The sequence below is a fragment of the Cajanus cajan genome, chromosome 1 (genome assembly GCF_000230855.2).
Source record: "Cajanus cajan strain Asha chromosome 1, NIPB_CcT2T_4, whole genome shotgun sequence".
NCBI lineage: Eukaryota > Viridiplantae > Streptophyta > Magnoliopsida > Fabales > Fabaceae > Cajanus > Cajanus cajan.
In genome coordinates this window covers 76,157,718-76,174,767 of record NC_138517.1, presented here as the reverse complement: position 1 = coordinate 76,174,767, position 17,050 = coordinate 76,157,718, and the positions used below count along the sequence as shown (strand labels likewise).

General features: G+C 37.1%; 1 protein-coding gene across 1 annotated transcript; it reads left to right on the top strand.

Annotated features, from left to right (window-relative positions):
• The first annotated feature begins 6,796 nt into the window (after positions 1-6,796).
• Positions 6,797-7,936, top strand: LOC145949304 (uncharacterized). Its single transcript, XM_083070750.1, has one exon. The coding sequence runs from the start codon at positions 6,797-6,799 to the stop codon at positions 7,934-7,936; it is 1,140 nt and encodes a 379-aa protein (XP_082926876.1).
• Positions 7,937-17,050: the final 9,114 nt, after the last annotated feature.

Here is a 17,050-nt window from a genome sequence, read left to right as displayed (position 1 = left end):
TTGTTTTTTTTTTAATTTTTTTTTCTAGATTTTTAATTTTCTTATTTTCATATTTTAATTATAAATTTTTGAAAATTTTTAGTATTTTTAAATAAAATAGTTTAGTTAAGTTTTTAGAATAAAAATAAATGACAACTTTAAATAAAAACAACATTAATTGAGATAAACAACTTGAAATAAAAACAAAATACAATAACAAAATAGGAGATCGAATAAAAAAGAACAACAACAGAATTACAATCCACGAAATTACAATTCAACTTTAATGATGTCTATGCCCACCCGTTCCACACCTCGGAGGTTGTCGGTTCCTTGTTGGGTTTCGACGACCAATGCGTGGTTGTTGTGGTTCAACCTGGTCCTCGTCATGTTCTATATTAACAGTATCGGTAACTGGATTTGACGAACCACTTCCACCGACCTCAGAGTGATAAGACGAAAATGAAGGAAAATTCATGCTTTGCATGTAATTATATGCACTTTGTGGCGTGTGTACGTCGACGCCAAAAAGATTGCTCATGAAGTCCCCTGTTGGAGTTGTTGTTGATGGTGGTGTGTACATGAATTGTTCATGGTGAGTATGAAATGATGGATAAGACTGAGGATGTTGTTCCACACTATAAGGTGGGTGATTATCTCCAGCCATTGGGAATGTTGTTGCAGTTGTTGTTGGGAGTTGCGTACTAGAAGTGGATGCATGAGATGAAGAATACTGGCTACAAAGAAATAATTTAGAATTAGCACGAAACCATTGTAAATACTCCGGAGTGTGTTGGAGAGGCCCTTGAAGTGGTTCCCTGAAAATAACATGTTTGCGTCTGTCTTTCCAAATCGAAATCCAGTCTGCATGTTGTTGAGCCCAGTTGGTGTCGCTATGTCCTCTCATGTCTATGTCGTGCATTTTATCAAGATTATGAGCTTCGTTGGGGATTGGTTGCCATAAGCCAAATTGCAATTGGACTCTATCAGTTTGATGCCAGACTACAACTGCAAATGAAGTTAAAGCAGTACAAGCAGTCCATATTCTAGAATCCTTATAAGCACGTGCTAGCAGTGAGGACTGAAATTCCCTATATGGCATCCATAGATACTGTAAAAGAAAAAGGTTAAATATTTGACTTGTTTGATGTAAAAGAGATTATGTTTGAGAGAAGTTTACATTGTATTACCCCGTTATGGTTCATGTTGTCATATCTTAATCTGTAGCCAAGTAAGTCTCCATGGGGCGTCCCTGAAAATCTTAGCCCTCTTCCTGACCACCTAAAACATTTGTACAATTATAAAATTTTAGGTTAAATATTTTACTTGTTCGATGTATTAAAGTGGTATAAAAATTAGTCCATACCTTGATGCTAGCGGAAATGTAATATCCCGTTGGACTCTTGGTTGGATGGAAGGCATTCTATACCAAGCCCAAGACTGTAGAAGCAAAGAACATCCACCCATTTTCCTTGAGGATGGATAGATTTCCCTACACAATTCTCTATACAAATGTGCTAAACAAGCAGAACCCCAACTATATCGTCCTGCACGTTCCAAGTCAGCCAATAATGGTAAATACATTAAGTGAATTCTATTACCTGACTTGTCTGGCATAATGACACCACCGATCAACCCTAAGATATATGCTCGACAATGTTGAAGCAATTGTTGTTGAGTGGGTTCATCTGGTAGTGCAATTGTATGGTCTCTTAACCATTTGAGTTTTATGCTTGAGCCAACTAGAGCTTCCCCTTTTGGAGGTACGAAGCCTAACAACTCGTAACATAATTCATCCCAGTCAAACAAAGTTGGTCCTGTTACTGGCTTGCCGTCAATCCTTAAACCCAATTGTAGTGCCACATCTTCCAAAGTCACCGTGCACTCACCAACTGGGAAGTGAAAAGTATGTGTCTCAGGTCTCCACCTCTCCACCAAAGACGTTATCAAACAATCATCAATTTTAAAATGTCTTATTTTTGCAACCTCGGCAAAGCCAGCAACCTCCAACAAATTCTCAATTCTTGGGTCAGGTGTAGGCATGGAATGATAGTAAGATTGAATGACTTGATCACTTGTTGTCTACGAAAATGGTAGAATTGAAATGTTAGTAAAAGATAATATTAGTTGTAAACATTATGCAATGTATAATAACTTACCATAAGATGAGTTTCATTTGACCTATGGAGGTGTTGTTTCCACAACATAGTTGAAGATGAAGAAGACATTCTTGAAGAACAATAGCAACGAAAATCAATACTGCAATAGCTGAAGAGAAATGATCTTTTGTTGTGTGTTTAGGGTTGGATCGTATGTAGTATATATATAGTGGAAAAAATCAATGGTTGATGCAGAGTCATGAATGCTTTGTACCAGAGCGTCAGAAAAGTTATTACTTTGTGCAGGGTGTCATTGATGCAGTGTGTCATTGATGCAGTCTCCCAGAGCGTCAGAAAAGTAATTTCTTTGTGCAGAGTCATGAATGCTTTGTACCAGAGCGTCAGAAAAGTTATTGCTTTGTGCAGGGTGTCATTGATGCAGTGTGTCATTGATGCAGTGTCCCAAAGCGTCAGAAAAGTAATTGCTTTGTGCAGGGTGTCATTGATGCAGTGTGTCATTGATGCAGTGTGTCATTGATGTAGTGTCCTAGAGTGTCAGAAAAGTAATTGCTTTGTGCAGAGTCATGAATGCTTTGTACCAGAGTGTCAGAAAAGTTATTGCTTTGTGCAAGGTGCCATTGATGCAGTGTGTCATTGATGCAGTGTCCCAGAGCGTCAGAAAAGTAATTGCTTTGTGCAGAGTCATGAATGCTTTGTACCAGAGCGTCAAAAAAGTTATTGCTTTGTGCAGGGTGTCATTGATGCAGTGTGTCATTGATGCAGTGTCCCAGAGCGTCAGAAAAGTAATTGCTTTGTGCAGAGTCATGAATGCTTTGTACCAGAGCGTCAGAAAAGTTATTGCTTTGTGCAGGGTGTCATTGATGTAGTGTGTCATTGATGCAGTGTCTCATTGATGCAGTGTGTCATTGATGCAGTGTCCCAGAGCGTCAGAAAAGTAATTGCTTTGTGCAGAGTCATGAATGCTTTGTACCAGAGCGTCAGAAAAGTTATTGCTTTGTGCAGTGTGTCATTGATGCAGTGTCCCAGAGCGTCAGAAAAGTAATTACTTTGTGCAGAGTGATGAATGCTTTGTACCAGAGCGTCAGAAAAGTTATTGCTTTGTGCAGTGTGTCATTGATGCAGTGTGTCATGAATGCATTGTTTACGGTTGTTGAATGTAATTGATTGACTCCTAACTCCACCTTCTATTTAAATGATACGAATGTTGGGTTCAAATGCAAAGTGAAATTGAGCTAAGCTTTGTTGTTTTTGTGTGTTAGTCCTTGTCTACAACAATGTCTTCCTCTTCTTTCAATGTGTTAGTATTTTTCAATGGTGAAATCACGCAAACAACTCAAGGGGATACTTTTGTATCCTCTGACACAATATTTTTATCAATTAGATCACGTATCACACTTGATGCGTTGAAAGATAAGATCCAAAGAATAATTTCATTACCACAACCACATTCAGTTGATCAACTTTACTTTCGGTATCCACAAGTGGTAGGCGAAGGAATGCTTCATTTCCGGGCTGTCAAGCTTACCGACGATGAAGATGTTCATGGTATGATTCAAATGATTCGTTCCCTTAAATATCTAACTTCTGCTGAACTATATGCAGATCTCACACCAATTATTTCTGAAGAAGAAAACCAACCTTCTACCTATGAAAACCAACCTTCTATCTATCACAACCAACCTTCTTCGTATGAAAACCAACCTTTTTTGTATGAAACCCAAACTTCTTCATATCACAACCAACCTTCTTCCTATCACAACGAACCTTCTTCCCATCAAAACCAACCATCATTAGACGATTTTCATACACATGGATCATTTACCAATCTCCTAACATCTGGAGAAGAAGTTGGAGTTCCTGAAGAAGAAGTTGGAGTCCCTGAAGAAGAAGTTGGTCCTTTCAGTGAGGGGGAAGATGATGCAAGACTCCAACAAGACGATGAACAAGATGAACAAGATCATGTTGTACAACAACCTCAGCATGTAAGCACATTCAGTTTTCCTTCACACATGCATAATGTTGATTTGCAAACAGATTTCACCGACCCAGAGTATAGACATGCACTTGACCATGTTGACGTCGAGTACTCTACTGACAGCCTATTTGAAGGCATGACTTTCAACACAAAGGAGGAAGTCCAACATGTTCTAAATGCATACCATATAAAGAAAGGTTTGTATTACAGGGTCGAGAAATCGTCACCAACGTTAATTGTTGCACGCTGTGTTAACAGTACATGTGATTGGAGGTGTAGAGCGGCTTTTATTACTAAAAGCCAAAAATGGGAGCTTCGTAAGCTATCAGGTGAGCATTCTTGTTCATCACCTATTATTACACAAGATCATGTTAACCTTGGCTATGTATATATTAGCAAAAGTATTCTTCCTTTGGTGGAGAGTGATCCATCCATTTCTATTCCAACAATAATAGCACACATCAAAAGTGTTGAAGGGTACACGATCTCATACCGCAAAGCTTGGATGGCAAAGCAAAAGGCAATTGAAGACTTACATGGTAACTGGGAACAATCTTACCATGATTTACCCAAGTTGCTTAGTGCCATGAGTGGATTTCTTAATGGATTTGTTGTTGAGAAGCAAACAAGGCCACTATACAACCAACAAGGTGAGATGGTTCATCATTATGTTCAATTCCATAGAGTATTTTGGACATTTAAACCTTGTATCGATGGGTTCAAATACTGCAAACCCATTGTTCAAGTTGATGGCACATTCTTGTATGGCAAATACAAAGGAACTCTCCTTATGGCCGTGGCTCAAGACGGTAACAACAAAATCTTTCCAATTGCCTTTGCAATTGTTGAGGGTGAAACAGCAGAGGCATGGTTTTTCTTTCTACATTATCTCAAAAGACATGTTTGCCCTCAAAATGGCCTTTGCTTAATTTCGGACAGGCACGAGTCTATCAAAAATGCCTACGCTAGACAAGGCAGTGGTTGGACACCTGAGAATTCAGTGCATGTAGTCTGTATTCGCCATATAGCTCAAAACTTCATGAGGCATTTCAAGAATACAGAACGGAAAAAATTAATCATCAATATGGGTATGTAGTTAGCATCATTAATTACTTTAATTTGTTTCATCATATTTCAACATTACTAAATTGTTCATTTTTTCCTAATCTGATTTCACAGCTTATGGGATGACTGAGCCAAGATTCAATTACTACTACAACACGCTAAGGAGCGAACCAGAAACTGAAGGTGTAATTGAATGGCTCAACACCATACCAAAAGAACAATGGACTCTTGCATGGGACGGTGGCCGACGATGGGGACACATGACTACTAACTTGGCTGAGGCAATTAACTCCATTCTTAAAAAAACAAGAAATTTGCCAATTTCTGCAATCATCATGTCGACTTATAAGAGATGTAATGCCTTATTCATCCAAAGGGGGAAGGAAGTCGATGCTAAACTTAGGGCTGGCCAAGTTTATACGGAAATAATGAATAGGGCCATGAGAGATGCAGAATCAAAGGCTAATACTCATCATGTCCTCGAATTTGATCGTCACAGTACACGTTTTTTGGTGCAAGAGACCAGTAACCCAAGGGAAACACGACCTACTAGAACTTTCACGGTTAGACTACATGACAACTGGTGTGACTGTGGAAAATTCCAAAAGCTACACATGCCATGCTCCCATGTTGTTGCTGCATGTAAGCATGTTCACCACGATTATAAATCTTACATAGATCCGGTATACACATTACAATATGTTTCAAATGTGTATAATGAATTATTTGGTGAACTGCCTAATGAATCTTATTGGCCGGATTGTGAAGAACTGCAAATCATACCAAATCCGGAAAAGATTAGAAATAAAAAAGGTCGTCCAAAGTCATCCAGAATACGCACTGAAATGGATATGGTTGAACCAGGACAACCAAAAAGATGTTCTCTTTGCAGAAATGTAGGTCACTCAAAGAAAAAATGTCTTTACCGTCAAGGAAGTTCAAGTCATCAACCTTAAAATGTCATCAAACCTTCCAAATATTGTATTTTGTTTTCTAGTATTTTATATAAATATTTTATCTTTTGTTAAAATTTTTAATTAATATTTATTTTATTATTTATTTAATTAATAATTATTTCATTATTTATTTTTATTCTACAAACTTAAATAAATTATTTTATTTGAAAATACTAAAAAAATAAAAAAACTGAATATTTAAAATTAATATACGAAAATAAAAAATTAGATATCTTAATAAACAAAATTTAAAAAAACAAACAAAAACCAAAAACAAAAATAAAAAACAAAATACAAAAACCAAAAAAAAAAACCAAAAACCAAAAAAAAAAACAAAAACAAACAAAAACAAACAAAAACAAAAAAAAAACCAAAAACAAAAAACAAAAAAAAAATTACAAAAACGAAAAAAGAAACAAAAACCAAAAAAAAAAAAACAAAATAAGGCAGTTGAGAAATCGATTTTCTGTTAACCCATTTCTCACCGCAATTCTTAATATGTAACAAAATTCAACCGATTTCTCACCTTAAATACTAAATGGGTCATTTTGATAAATAAAATGGGTGTGGGATTATTCAGAAAAATAAAAAAAAATTGATATATTAAAAAAAAAAGTCTATAATTAATGTTTTTATTTTATTTTATTTTTTAAAATATTATTTGAGAAAAAAATTCAGAATCAAACAAGCCCAACGTTCAGATGTATCGTTCCCAACGCTTCAAACCCCTTCTCGCAAGAACACCGCTCCAACCCAATCCTTTTCCCTCAACATTTTCTCTGAAATGTAAATTCACCTCACTCGCTCCCCAACACCACTCCTTCACCGTCTCTTACCTCATCAACAACTGCGCCTTCTCACCCGAAACTGCTCTCAAAGCTTCCGAACGCGTTCGCTTCGACACCGCCGAAAAGCCCGACTCAGTAATCGCCTTCTTCAGAAACAACGGGTTTTCAAATTCCCAGATAAAAAGCATCTTCAGAAGAATACCCGACTTGCTTACATGCAACCCCCACAAAAGGGTTTTGCCAAAGTTCCAATTTTTAGCCTCCAAAGGCGCTTCCAACTCCGACATCGTTCAATTGGTGAACCGGTGCCCAAGACTCCTTACCTCCAGCCTCGAGAATAACGTCATCCCCACCTTCGAATTGGTAAGGAGATTCCTTCATGCTGATAAGAAAATAATCGATTGTGTCTTCGGTAATCGTCATTTCCTTGATTACAAAGTTGCTGTACAGAATGTGAACATGTTGGTGGATGTTGGGGTCAGGGACTCCGACATCTCTTATTTGTTCCGTAAGAGGCCCTCTATTCTCTTGTCTAATGACCTGAAGAGGACTGTTGATGAAGTTAAGGAAATGGGGTTTGACCCTTTGAAAATAGTGTTTGTGATGGCTTTGCACGCCAAAAGGGGTGTTTCGAAATTGCGGTGGGACGCGAAAGTTGACGCCTTTAAGAGCTGGGGTTGGTCTGAAGAAGTGGTTCTTGATACGTTCAGGAAGAATCCACTGTTTATGTTGATGTCAAAAGATAAAATCAATGAGGTGATGCGGTTTTGTGTTGATGAGTTGGGGTGGGACCCTTTGGCCCTTGCCAAGAGGCCGACTATGTTTGGGTATAGTTTGGAGGGAAGGATCATTCCGAGGGGTTTGGTGGTCCGGTATTTGATTGCAAAGGGTTTGAGAGGAAAGAGTGCCAACTTGTTTACACCGTTTAATATTTCTGAGGAGTTGTTTCTTGAAAATTATGTGACGCGTTTTAAGAAGGAAAAGCCTCATCTGTTGAAGCTGTACAAGAAAAAACGAGGTTCCAAGAAAACAGGGATAACTAACTCATCATGAGTACAAAGTTTGTGTGATTCAACCTTGTTATGTTTTATCATCCCATTTAAGTACTGTTGTTTATCCTGTCTAAGGTGCAATTGATTTAACTGAGTTGTTTCGCTTTGATGGGTCAGAAGGTTCAGAACTCTTGTTGGTTGTTGCATTCTTCAATTCCCATTATAGTTGTGATGTATACAACTACTTGTGCTTTATAAATGACCAAAGCACAAGTTCAAATTCTTAAATATCCAATGCTATTTGTAACCTTTGCTCACACTTGCATGCTGCTGACTGCTGTTGTTGCCTTCACAAGAAATATATATTCGCTGTCATATTTTGATGGTGAGTATATATTTCTTATTTCCATCCTAGCTGAGATTGACATGCTGTTATTGTCTTCACAAGAAAATGAATTCACCATCCTCGTGTTCTGAGTTTGAATTGTGGAAGATTCTTTAGTAATTAGTTGTTCTAGTAAATTACAATTTTTAGATTTGGCTTGTGACTTGAAATACTTTTAAGGTTCCTTTTTGTTATTTGGGCTATGTAAAGGAGATTTAGAGAAAGATATAAATCAGAGCTCCTATACCATTGTGGAATTTAAAAAATATCTAGGTCCATTTTCATTTATTCAATGCTTCTGGGATGACAATTGAAGATAGTTTATGTGATTGAACGGTTGTTTCTCAGATGTTTAGCTTGGAAATATATTGCATGACAGTTTTTGTTACAGGCGGAACCAACTACTTCTGCTGTTTGATGGGGAACATAATTAAATGTTGAAGTGTTGCATAATGATAGATGCATCAATCTGTAAAAATTTACTTTTTAACTTTATATGGTTTAGTTGAGTAATAATATAAGCTTTTAGATGTAGGAGCTCGGAAACGTTATATTCAGGTAAAAAAAATTAGTGTTATGCCAGGTTTAATTCTAGCTTTATTTTCTGAATTATACGGTGGTAATGTGTTTTTTTTTTTTTTTTTGTTACAGTAGGGGTATAGCTTTGGGGTGAGCCATGGTAAGACAACAAATTTCTGCCTCATGGGTTGGTGCTCAAGAGTTGAAGTTGTAGCAATAACCCCTTTGCTTATGGGGTAATGATTTCTAATTTCATACATTTTTCTCCTTCCATACCCTCACAATAGTAGGACTATAAGAATCTGGTGCACTAGGTCATCCTTTACGATGAACATGTTAGCATTTGAGTAGGGATAAGCTAGTGTTTGGAATTTTGTTTGGAGAAGCCAAAAGAACGTTCATTTTAAAACTTTCTCACATATTTCAATGTTTAGTTGTCTAAGAGCAATTGCCTACTAAGTGTACTGCCAACAAAAAAAACACACTTAGACCGATGTCAGTTGTGCTACAAACTCATTGGCAATTTAGTACATTGTCTTAGCATAACCATGCTATTACTTGTACAAATACTACACACTAGTTCGTCTAATAAGACTAATTTCACATATCATGTTCTGGTACCTGAAACTAAGATTTAGGAGAAATATTGCTAGAGTGTTAACTACACTTAGCACAAACTTTATATATATGAAAAACATTATAATATGACAAAACGGGAATGATTACATCTAGGATTTGCAGTCTAAATATCTATGACAGACGGCTACTGTAGAGAGAGATAAAACAGTTTTTTTACAGAAAGATAAATATACACTATAATTTATTTAAATCTAACACTTGTAAACCTCCTAATGTTAATTGTTTGTAAGCATCTTCAAATTACTTTAAAACTCCTTTTAGCACGGATGTTAGGGTGAATCTTGGTGCAATGGCAAGATTCTGCCTCATGACTTGGTGGTTAAGTGTTCAAGTCACAGAAGCAGCCCCTGTGATCATAGGGATAGGGTTTGATTCATTTGACTCTCTCCAAACCTTCCACAGTAGTGTGAGCTTGGTGCACTGGGCCATCCTTTACAATAGGGAAGCAAAAATTTGAGTTGGGGGAATGAAGATGGGGCTTGAGGACTTGAGGGTGGGAAAGGGAGAATGAAGATGGGGTGTAAAGGATGAGAAATGATCAAAAAATTATTGTCAGATTTCTTCTTTCCATGTTAAAATTAATGTATTTATGTACTTTTTGGTTCAATTATTATGTTAGAATTCTATTTTTCTTGTTAAAAGACTGGATGCCATGTTTCCGTTTTGAAACATAATCCCCAAAGGACAAGATTTTGAGGAAGGGTAAAATATTTCAAGTAATTGCGTGTTCATTGATGGACTAGGAAGGTGCTGTTAGTCTTACAATTTGCATTCCCTAATTCAAACTCCGAATGCAGGGGCACGTTCACACTTTCGGAGGTAGCAACAAGCACTCTTACAAGCATGTTCAGTGAAATCGATGATGACATCCTAACACAACGCATGTTATAATCCCTCACAAAATCAACCTAATTTATTTACGTTGCATTTAGTTGCAGGAATATAGAGTGGACGGGTTGTTTATAAACTTTTTTTTTATTTAACTTTTAGAGGGGTGAAGGGAAATTGAGAACAAAATATTTCTTTGTCTAGTTTTAATTGTCCTTCTATGAAGGGCTGATGAGGTTGCCAATTATTTGAGTTAGTGCTAGAATTTGTGAATTAATTTAAAGAGTTTTTCTTTAGCAATCTTAATATGTATTTGTTGATAAAAATATATATATAAAGCCATATATTAATTTTTTTTACATTATATTAGTGCAATAATAATAATAATGTCAAATTTCTTAATAAAAAGATAAGATATTTTAAATTTAAACGACCATAGAATAAAGTATAGTTTATCCTTTAAAATAAGGTGCATTTTTACCAATGAAAGTTTGATGAAAAGTATAACAAAATGGATAACTATATAATTAAGATGTGCATAATAAATGAGGATAAATATAAATTTATATCACAAAGACAAAATATTTTAAATTAAATGACAATGAGTATAATAAGTGTAATTATTAACTAGTATTTACTCTTGCAATGCATATGTTAGATGTTTATTATATTTATAGAAATTATATGAAATGACTATTATATGTTATGTTAGGGTTTGAATACGTCTTCTAAGGAAGAAGACCTGCTCTTATGTAATACCAAGAAAATGAAGACAAGAGAGCATGAGGGAGTGAAGGATGCAGAGGTGGAAGATAACAATGACTCTCCCTAACTTGATGACAAGTTCTTGAGTCCATCATACAGAGACACTCCTAAAAGATGGGGATGGAAAGATGGAGAATTATTAATGTTATATTAGAAATTTTATTATGCTATAAAAATAAGTCTGATCACGAATCACATTCAACAGATCCAAAGGAATTGGACCAATGTCCTAAGATCCATGTGAGTAAGGACAAGTTTGAAGATTGGTGCAAACCTTAGAAGAATGCTTTCATTGTTAACGTACTTGGGAAACAAGTAAGTTTTAAGATGATGGAGAATAAGATCATAAGAGACTTGGTAGTAAAAGGTTCCTTCAGGATTATTGACATGTTGCAAGATTATTACCTAGTGCAACTAATTGATGCTGAGGAATATCGACACACTTTGCTTAAGGGGCCTTGTCATCTAGCTAACCATTATATGATAGTTTAATGTTGGAGACCCTTCTTTACTACTTCGGAGAAGGAGATTTGTAAAATTGTAGTTTGGATACACATTCCAAGCTTATTGATAGAACTTTATAAAGATTTTTTCCTTTAGAGTGTAGGTGCAAGATTAGGTTCGATGCTAAATATAGACAAGTTGACCTCTATTCATTCTCGAGGTAGATATGCTCATATTTGTGGTGAGATTGACTTAAGCAAGAAATTAGTCTCATAGATTAACGTGTTAGGTCTCATTTTGAATTTGGAGTGTGAAGGATTACATTCCATATGCTTTAATTATGGAAGATATTGGCCCAAGTTGACGTAGTGCATGGAAGAGGCTGCCAATGTGGATAATATTGTCCAAAAGGGTGAAGGGGAAGATCAAGAAGTGACGGAGTCTTGTGTGAATCATTTTTTCATGGAAGCCCAAGAGCGGCCAAAACTAGGCCATAAGGAGTATTTGGTACACAAAAAATTGGTTTTGCCTAACGAAGTCCCACCTATAGGTCATGGATGCTTGCTAAAATCAGGAAATGAAGGAATATTAAGGTCAAGATAAATAATAATAAGTAGGAAATCATCCTTCAAAATTATATGGTTATAAGTAATATGAAGGAAGTGGATTTTAGTGGATCCCACTTTGCACTCGTAGGGAAGGTGGAAGAGGACCTAATAAGGAGGTTGGATTTTTAGGAAAAAAAAGGGGAAGAGGTTGCAAATCCAAAGGCAACCATGAAAATTGTCAAGATTTAGAACCTAATAGGAGGCAAAAACCCCCTAGGACCTCATGGGAAAGACCCAAAAAGTAGTAAGAAGAATACAAAAGTGAGTATTTCCTCAAATTCTATAGATCATACCAAGACTTGAAGCATGAAATCGCAAAGAGATCCATTGGACAAGGATAAAAATGGGACGTCAAAGGGCTCTATGCATGATCATCTTGAGGATTAATGTGTCATGCAAAAGTTGCATGAGAAGACATTAGCTTCGAAAATGACTAGTGATTTATGTGCACATATTGTACTACCCAATTAAGAAACCAAGGAATTTGCAAAGAAGACAAAGAAGTTCTTCAAAAAGATTGCTACAAATATTCCAACCGTGGTTGAGAATTCTAGAAATATTGTTGAGCCTAGCATGATGACTATTATTTATGAGCAAACATAAATGAATATGGCATTAGTGCCTAAACTTACCTACAATTTCCAATGAAAGTTATCTCTTGGAATTGTCGGGGTGTAAGTTGTAAAGGTTTTACTACGATGGTAAAGGATATGATCCAAGAGTGCAAAGTTGGTATCCTTGGGTTACTAGAGATTCATATAAGTGGGGAATGTCGCAACCCGAAAATATTTTATTCTTGCGACCTATGGTTTAAACGTCCTTTTAAAGATCTCATCAATTAAGGAATGTCCAGACACCAAATTAATATTTAATTAATGGTTTTGAAAATAGGTTCTTGGAGTCGCCACCAATGTTTTACTCAAAATATTAGAAAAAGAAAAGGTTTTTAAAAATTCAATAATGGCCTTGATAACCAGAATTGGGTTTGGGGGTTGGTTACGTGTAGGGAAGGTATTAAGCACCCCTACAGCGCCCTCAATCGATACCCTATGATGAAGTTAATGTGATAAGAAATAATAAATTAAATATTAGATCCCCTTTATGAATTACTATTTACATGCTTGAAATTCAAATTACACGGTTGCCCTTAAAACGTCTACATGATTGCTTTTGTTATAACAATGTATATTAAAAATAAGAAATAAAAGAGAGAAAAGAAGATTAAATGAAATACCTCGAATGAAAATTCTAGGTGCTTTGTAGCAACCTTTCACACTACACAAATGCATAAATACAATAGGAGGGAGAAAGAGAGAAATTTCGAGCTCTAAGGAGTTCTGGGCGAAATTTTGTGCCCTGAGAACTGTGCCCAAGCTATCTATTTATAGACATTAAAAGGGTGCCAGAACGGCCCGTTCTGGACTCGAAAGTTATGTGTAAAATTCTTATCCTAGAACGGTCTGCTCTGAAAGCAGAACAACCCGTTCTGGCTTAGGAACGACCCATTCCAGCCTAAGAGTTTTAGGCCTTTTGCCTGTTTTGGAATGACCCGTTCTAGACTAAGTTTTTAGGCTTTTTTTTGGGGCTTGGAACGGCCCGTTCCTATTTTGGAACAGCCCGTTCCGAGCTAGGTTTTTAGGCCTTTTTTGTGGCTTGGAACGGCCCGTTCCGATTTTGGAACAGCCCGTTCCGATTTTGGAACAACCCGTTCCGAGCCACTAAAACCAATATATTTGGGCTTTAGGCCTTCTGATGTCCTATCCTGTTGTTTGCATGCTTTGGAAGCTCATTCCCTTCATAACAGAGGTCTATTTCCTTGTTTGTATGCCTCTAGACGAAATTGGGTATCTACAGTTGCCCCTCTTTACTTGCCCTTTGGAATAGTAATGTGTTGCTTTTTCAGAGGCAAGTAAAGACATAGATATTTCGTCTAGGTCTTCTCTTTATCTCTTTGGTGCTTCTGCGTTGTTTCCCTTGGATAGGTGTATTTGCTCGTATCCTCACCCTTTAGAGCAGTTGAGCATTGATTGGGTACTCTATTGGGTAACAAGGTTGACAAACTGTACACCTGATCTTCGGTCTTCAAGTAAAAGCTCCATTGTTTCTCTTGTGATAGTGAGGTGAAAACTCAGATCTTCACTCTTGTTTTGACAATAGATACCTTCACGTTATTTCCTTCGGGTAGACGGTGTTCCCTATATCCTTGCCCCTTGGAGCAACTGAGTGTTGGGTTGTGTGCTCTGTTGGGTGTCAAGGATGGTAAACTGAAACATCTAGGCTTCAAGATATATGTGAATGCCCCATGTCGCTTGTTGTGTCTGAATCTTCTCCTTTACTTCAATAGTGTAGATGCCCCCACACCATTTCCTTCGAGTAGATGGTGTTTACCTGTATCCTTGTCCCTGAGAGCAGTTGAGTGTTGGTTTATATGCTCTGTCAGGTGATAAGGATGGTAAACTTGTACCATCTAGGCTTCTGACTTTGATGTCGATGAATCCTACTGCTTCTGCTTGCTTCATGGTAGTGTATTCCTTTATTTGTAGCTTGTTGAGGAGGGAGTATATTCTGAGCTCAGCCTCTCCAAGCTGGACTGATATTTAGGGCTTCAGCCGGCCCACTACTAGTTTTGGGGTCTAGCAACCCTTACCGATCTTGTACTAGTTTTGGAGATCTAGCAATCCTTACCGATCTTGTACTAGTTTTAGGGATCTAGCAACCCTTACCGATCTTGTACTAGTTTTGGGGATCTAACAACCCTTACCGATTTTGTACTAGTTTTGGGGATCTAGCAACCCTTACCGATCTTGTACTAGTTTTAGGGATCTAGCAACCCTTACCAATCTTGTACTAGTTTTGGGGATCTAGCAATCCTTACCGATCTTGTACTAGTTTTGATGATCTAGCAACCTTTTCCGATCTTGTACTAGTTTTAGGGATCTAGCAACCCTTACCGATCTTGTACTAGTTTTAGGGATCTAGCAACCTTTACCGATCTTGTACTAGTTTTAGGGGTCTAGCAACCCTTACCAATCTTGTACTAGTTTTGGGGATCTAGCAACCTTTACCGATCTTTTACTAGTTTTAGGGATCTAGCAACCCTTACCGATCTTGTACTTTCTTATTGGTGTTGTTGGATGAAAAACTGTTGCCCCAAGGAGGATGGGCAGGAGACGCTTGATGTGCCCTTGTGTTGGTGGGCAAAAATAGATGGATGAGAGGAATTCTAGTGTTGCCCTTGCCATTCGAGTATTGTAATGTCTCTCCAAGCGTCTGCTTGTGATAGGTTTTTTTTAATTTCATTTTTTGTTTAGCTTCGGCTTTTTCATATTTGAAGCTTGCCTTTTTTTGCTATTTTTCTAAATTCTTCGGCTTTTTCAACATTTGCGAAGCTTGCCTTTTTCTCATGTTATTGCTTTTGCTCTTTATTGTCATCATTGGTGGAGGGATCCATTCCCATGATGTTATTTACTCAATCTTTATTGATGAGTATTATTTTGGAAGCCACTTCTGGCTTTGGTTAGGAAGTCATTCCTGGTCTTGACATTCTCTTGAATCATCATTCATTTGGTGAAGAAGTAAGGCGTGGTGGCCTCTTCATGCTTATAGACTTGCTTGTTTGGTCGATTCTATTCTATTCCACTATTGATATGTCCTTGCTTAGTGGGCACATAGAATTACTTGGGGTTGTCATTTGATACCATTTTAGCTCATGTTCGGCTATTTTGCTTTTATGAGTACTTTGTGCTGATGACGCCTTCTGACCCATACCAAGTAGAATGCATGGATGCATGGATGCAATGAAAACGCAAGACAGGAATGATTCTTTATTTATTCCATTTTTTTTTGTGTAACGCCCTTTCATATGCCTCTATCTCATATGCATGCGATGCAGTTTATGCTCATGTGTTTAGTCCTAAACATGCAATTCAATTTTCTTTTCAATGTCGAGAAATTAACCTGTGCGTGTTAAGGTTAATGTTGATGATTCCTTTTTATCCATGTTGTTTGTGATTATTGTCGGGATATGTTTTTTTGAACTCAAGGTTTCAGTAGTTCCTTGATTATCTAGTCGATGTATAGTCAAGCGTCTTCAAACTCCTTTCAGGGATGTCTCGGCCTTCCCTCTACGAGTATTCACTTACATTTTTTGTGTATCTTTTTCGGTACCATTTTAATGCCACAAGGGCCAAGAGACAAGAAGAAAGGGAATGTTTGTATTTTTTCAGAAGGGTTATTAGAATGGATGTTTTTTCTAAAAGGGTTTTTTAGAAAAATGGCTGGCCAAGGTAGGCTTTGGTGTTTAGGGTTATTAAACAAAACGTATTTACTACAAGGAAGTTATCGTTGTGTTTTAATCTTTTTGGAAAGTGGAGTGATAACTTGGGCTTCTGCTTTGATTGAATGATCCCTCTTGAGCCGCCTTTCGATTTTCATCTCAGGTCGCTACTTTAACGTCCTAACTTTTACCTAGGTTACTTTAGATGTGTTTCCTAGAAGACGTTTTTCTTTTGATCCTTACTTTTGCCTACGTTTCCCTTTTCGATTGTGAGCTCCTAGCGGATCTTGCCCTAATTTTACGTAGCCCCCCTTAGTAGATTTCTACCGGGCTTTCATTTTTGCAGCGTTTGTATGGGATGCCCTATTTTTATTAAACCCAGTCATGTTTGGATTCCTGATTGTTTCTTTATTATCCTTTCCATGTTATTATTGAGCAACATCTTTGTCGTAAATACATCTTGTTTATTAAGGGTTAATGGATGAGGCCTATAGTGAATATTTAAAGGGAGAAGAGAAATGAAAGAATGTTATGGCATTTAAAACAGTACTTCCAATTTACACGTGCCCCTTTAGCAAAGCTCGGAGGCCCGGGCATGCCCTAAGTTCGTGATTCGTACACAGAGAGATTAACCGAGGTTGCCCCCTAGAGAGGCATGGTTGACGATTGGTTGAACTATGTTAGGAATGCATTCCCACTTGCTTGAATGTG

What these genes read in the sequence shown, in the direction of transcription:
- LOC145949304 (XM_083070750.1), top strand. Translation starts at nt 6,797, where the DNA reads ATGTATCGTTCCCAACGCTTCAAACCCCTTCTCGCAAGAACACCGCTC.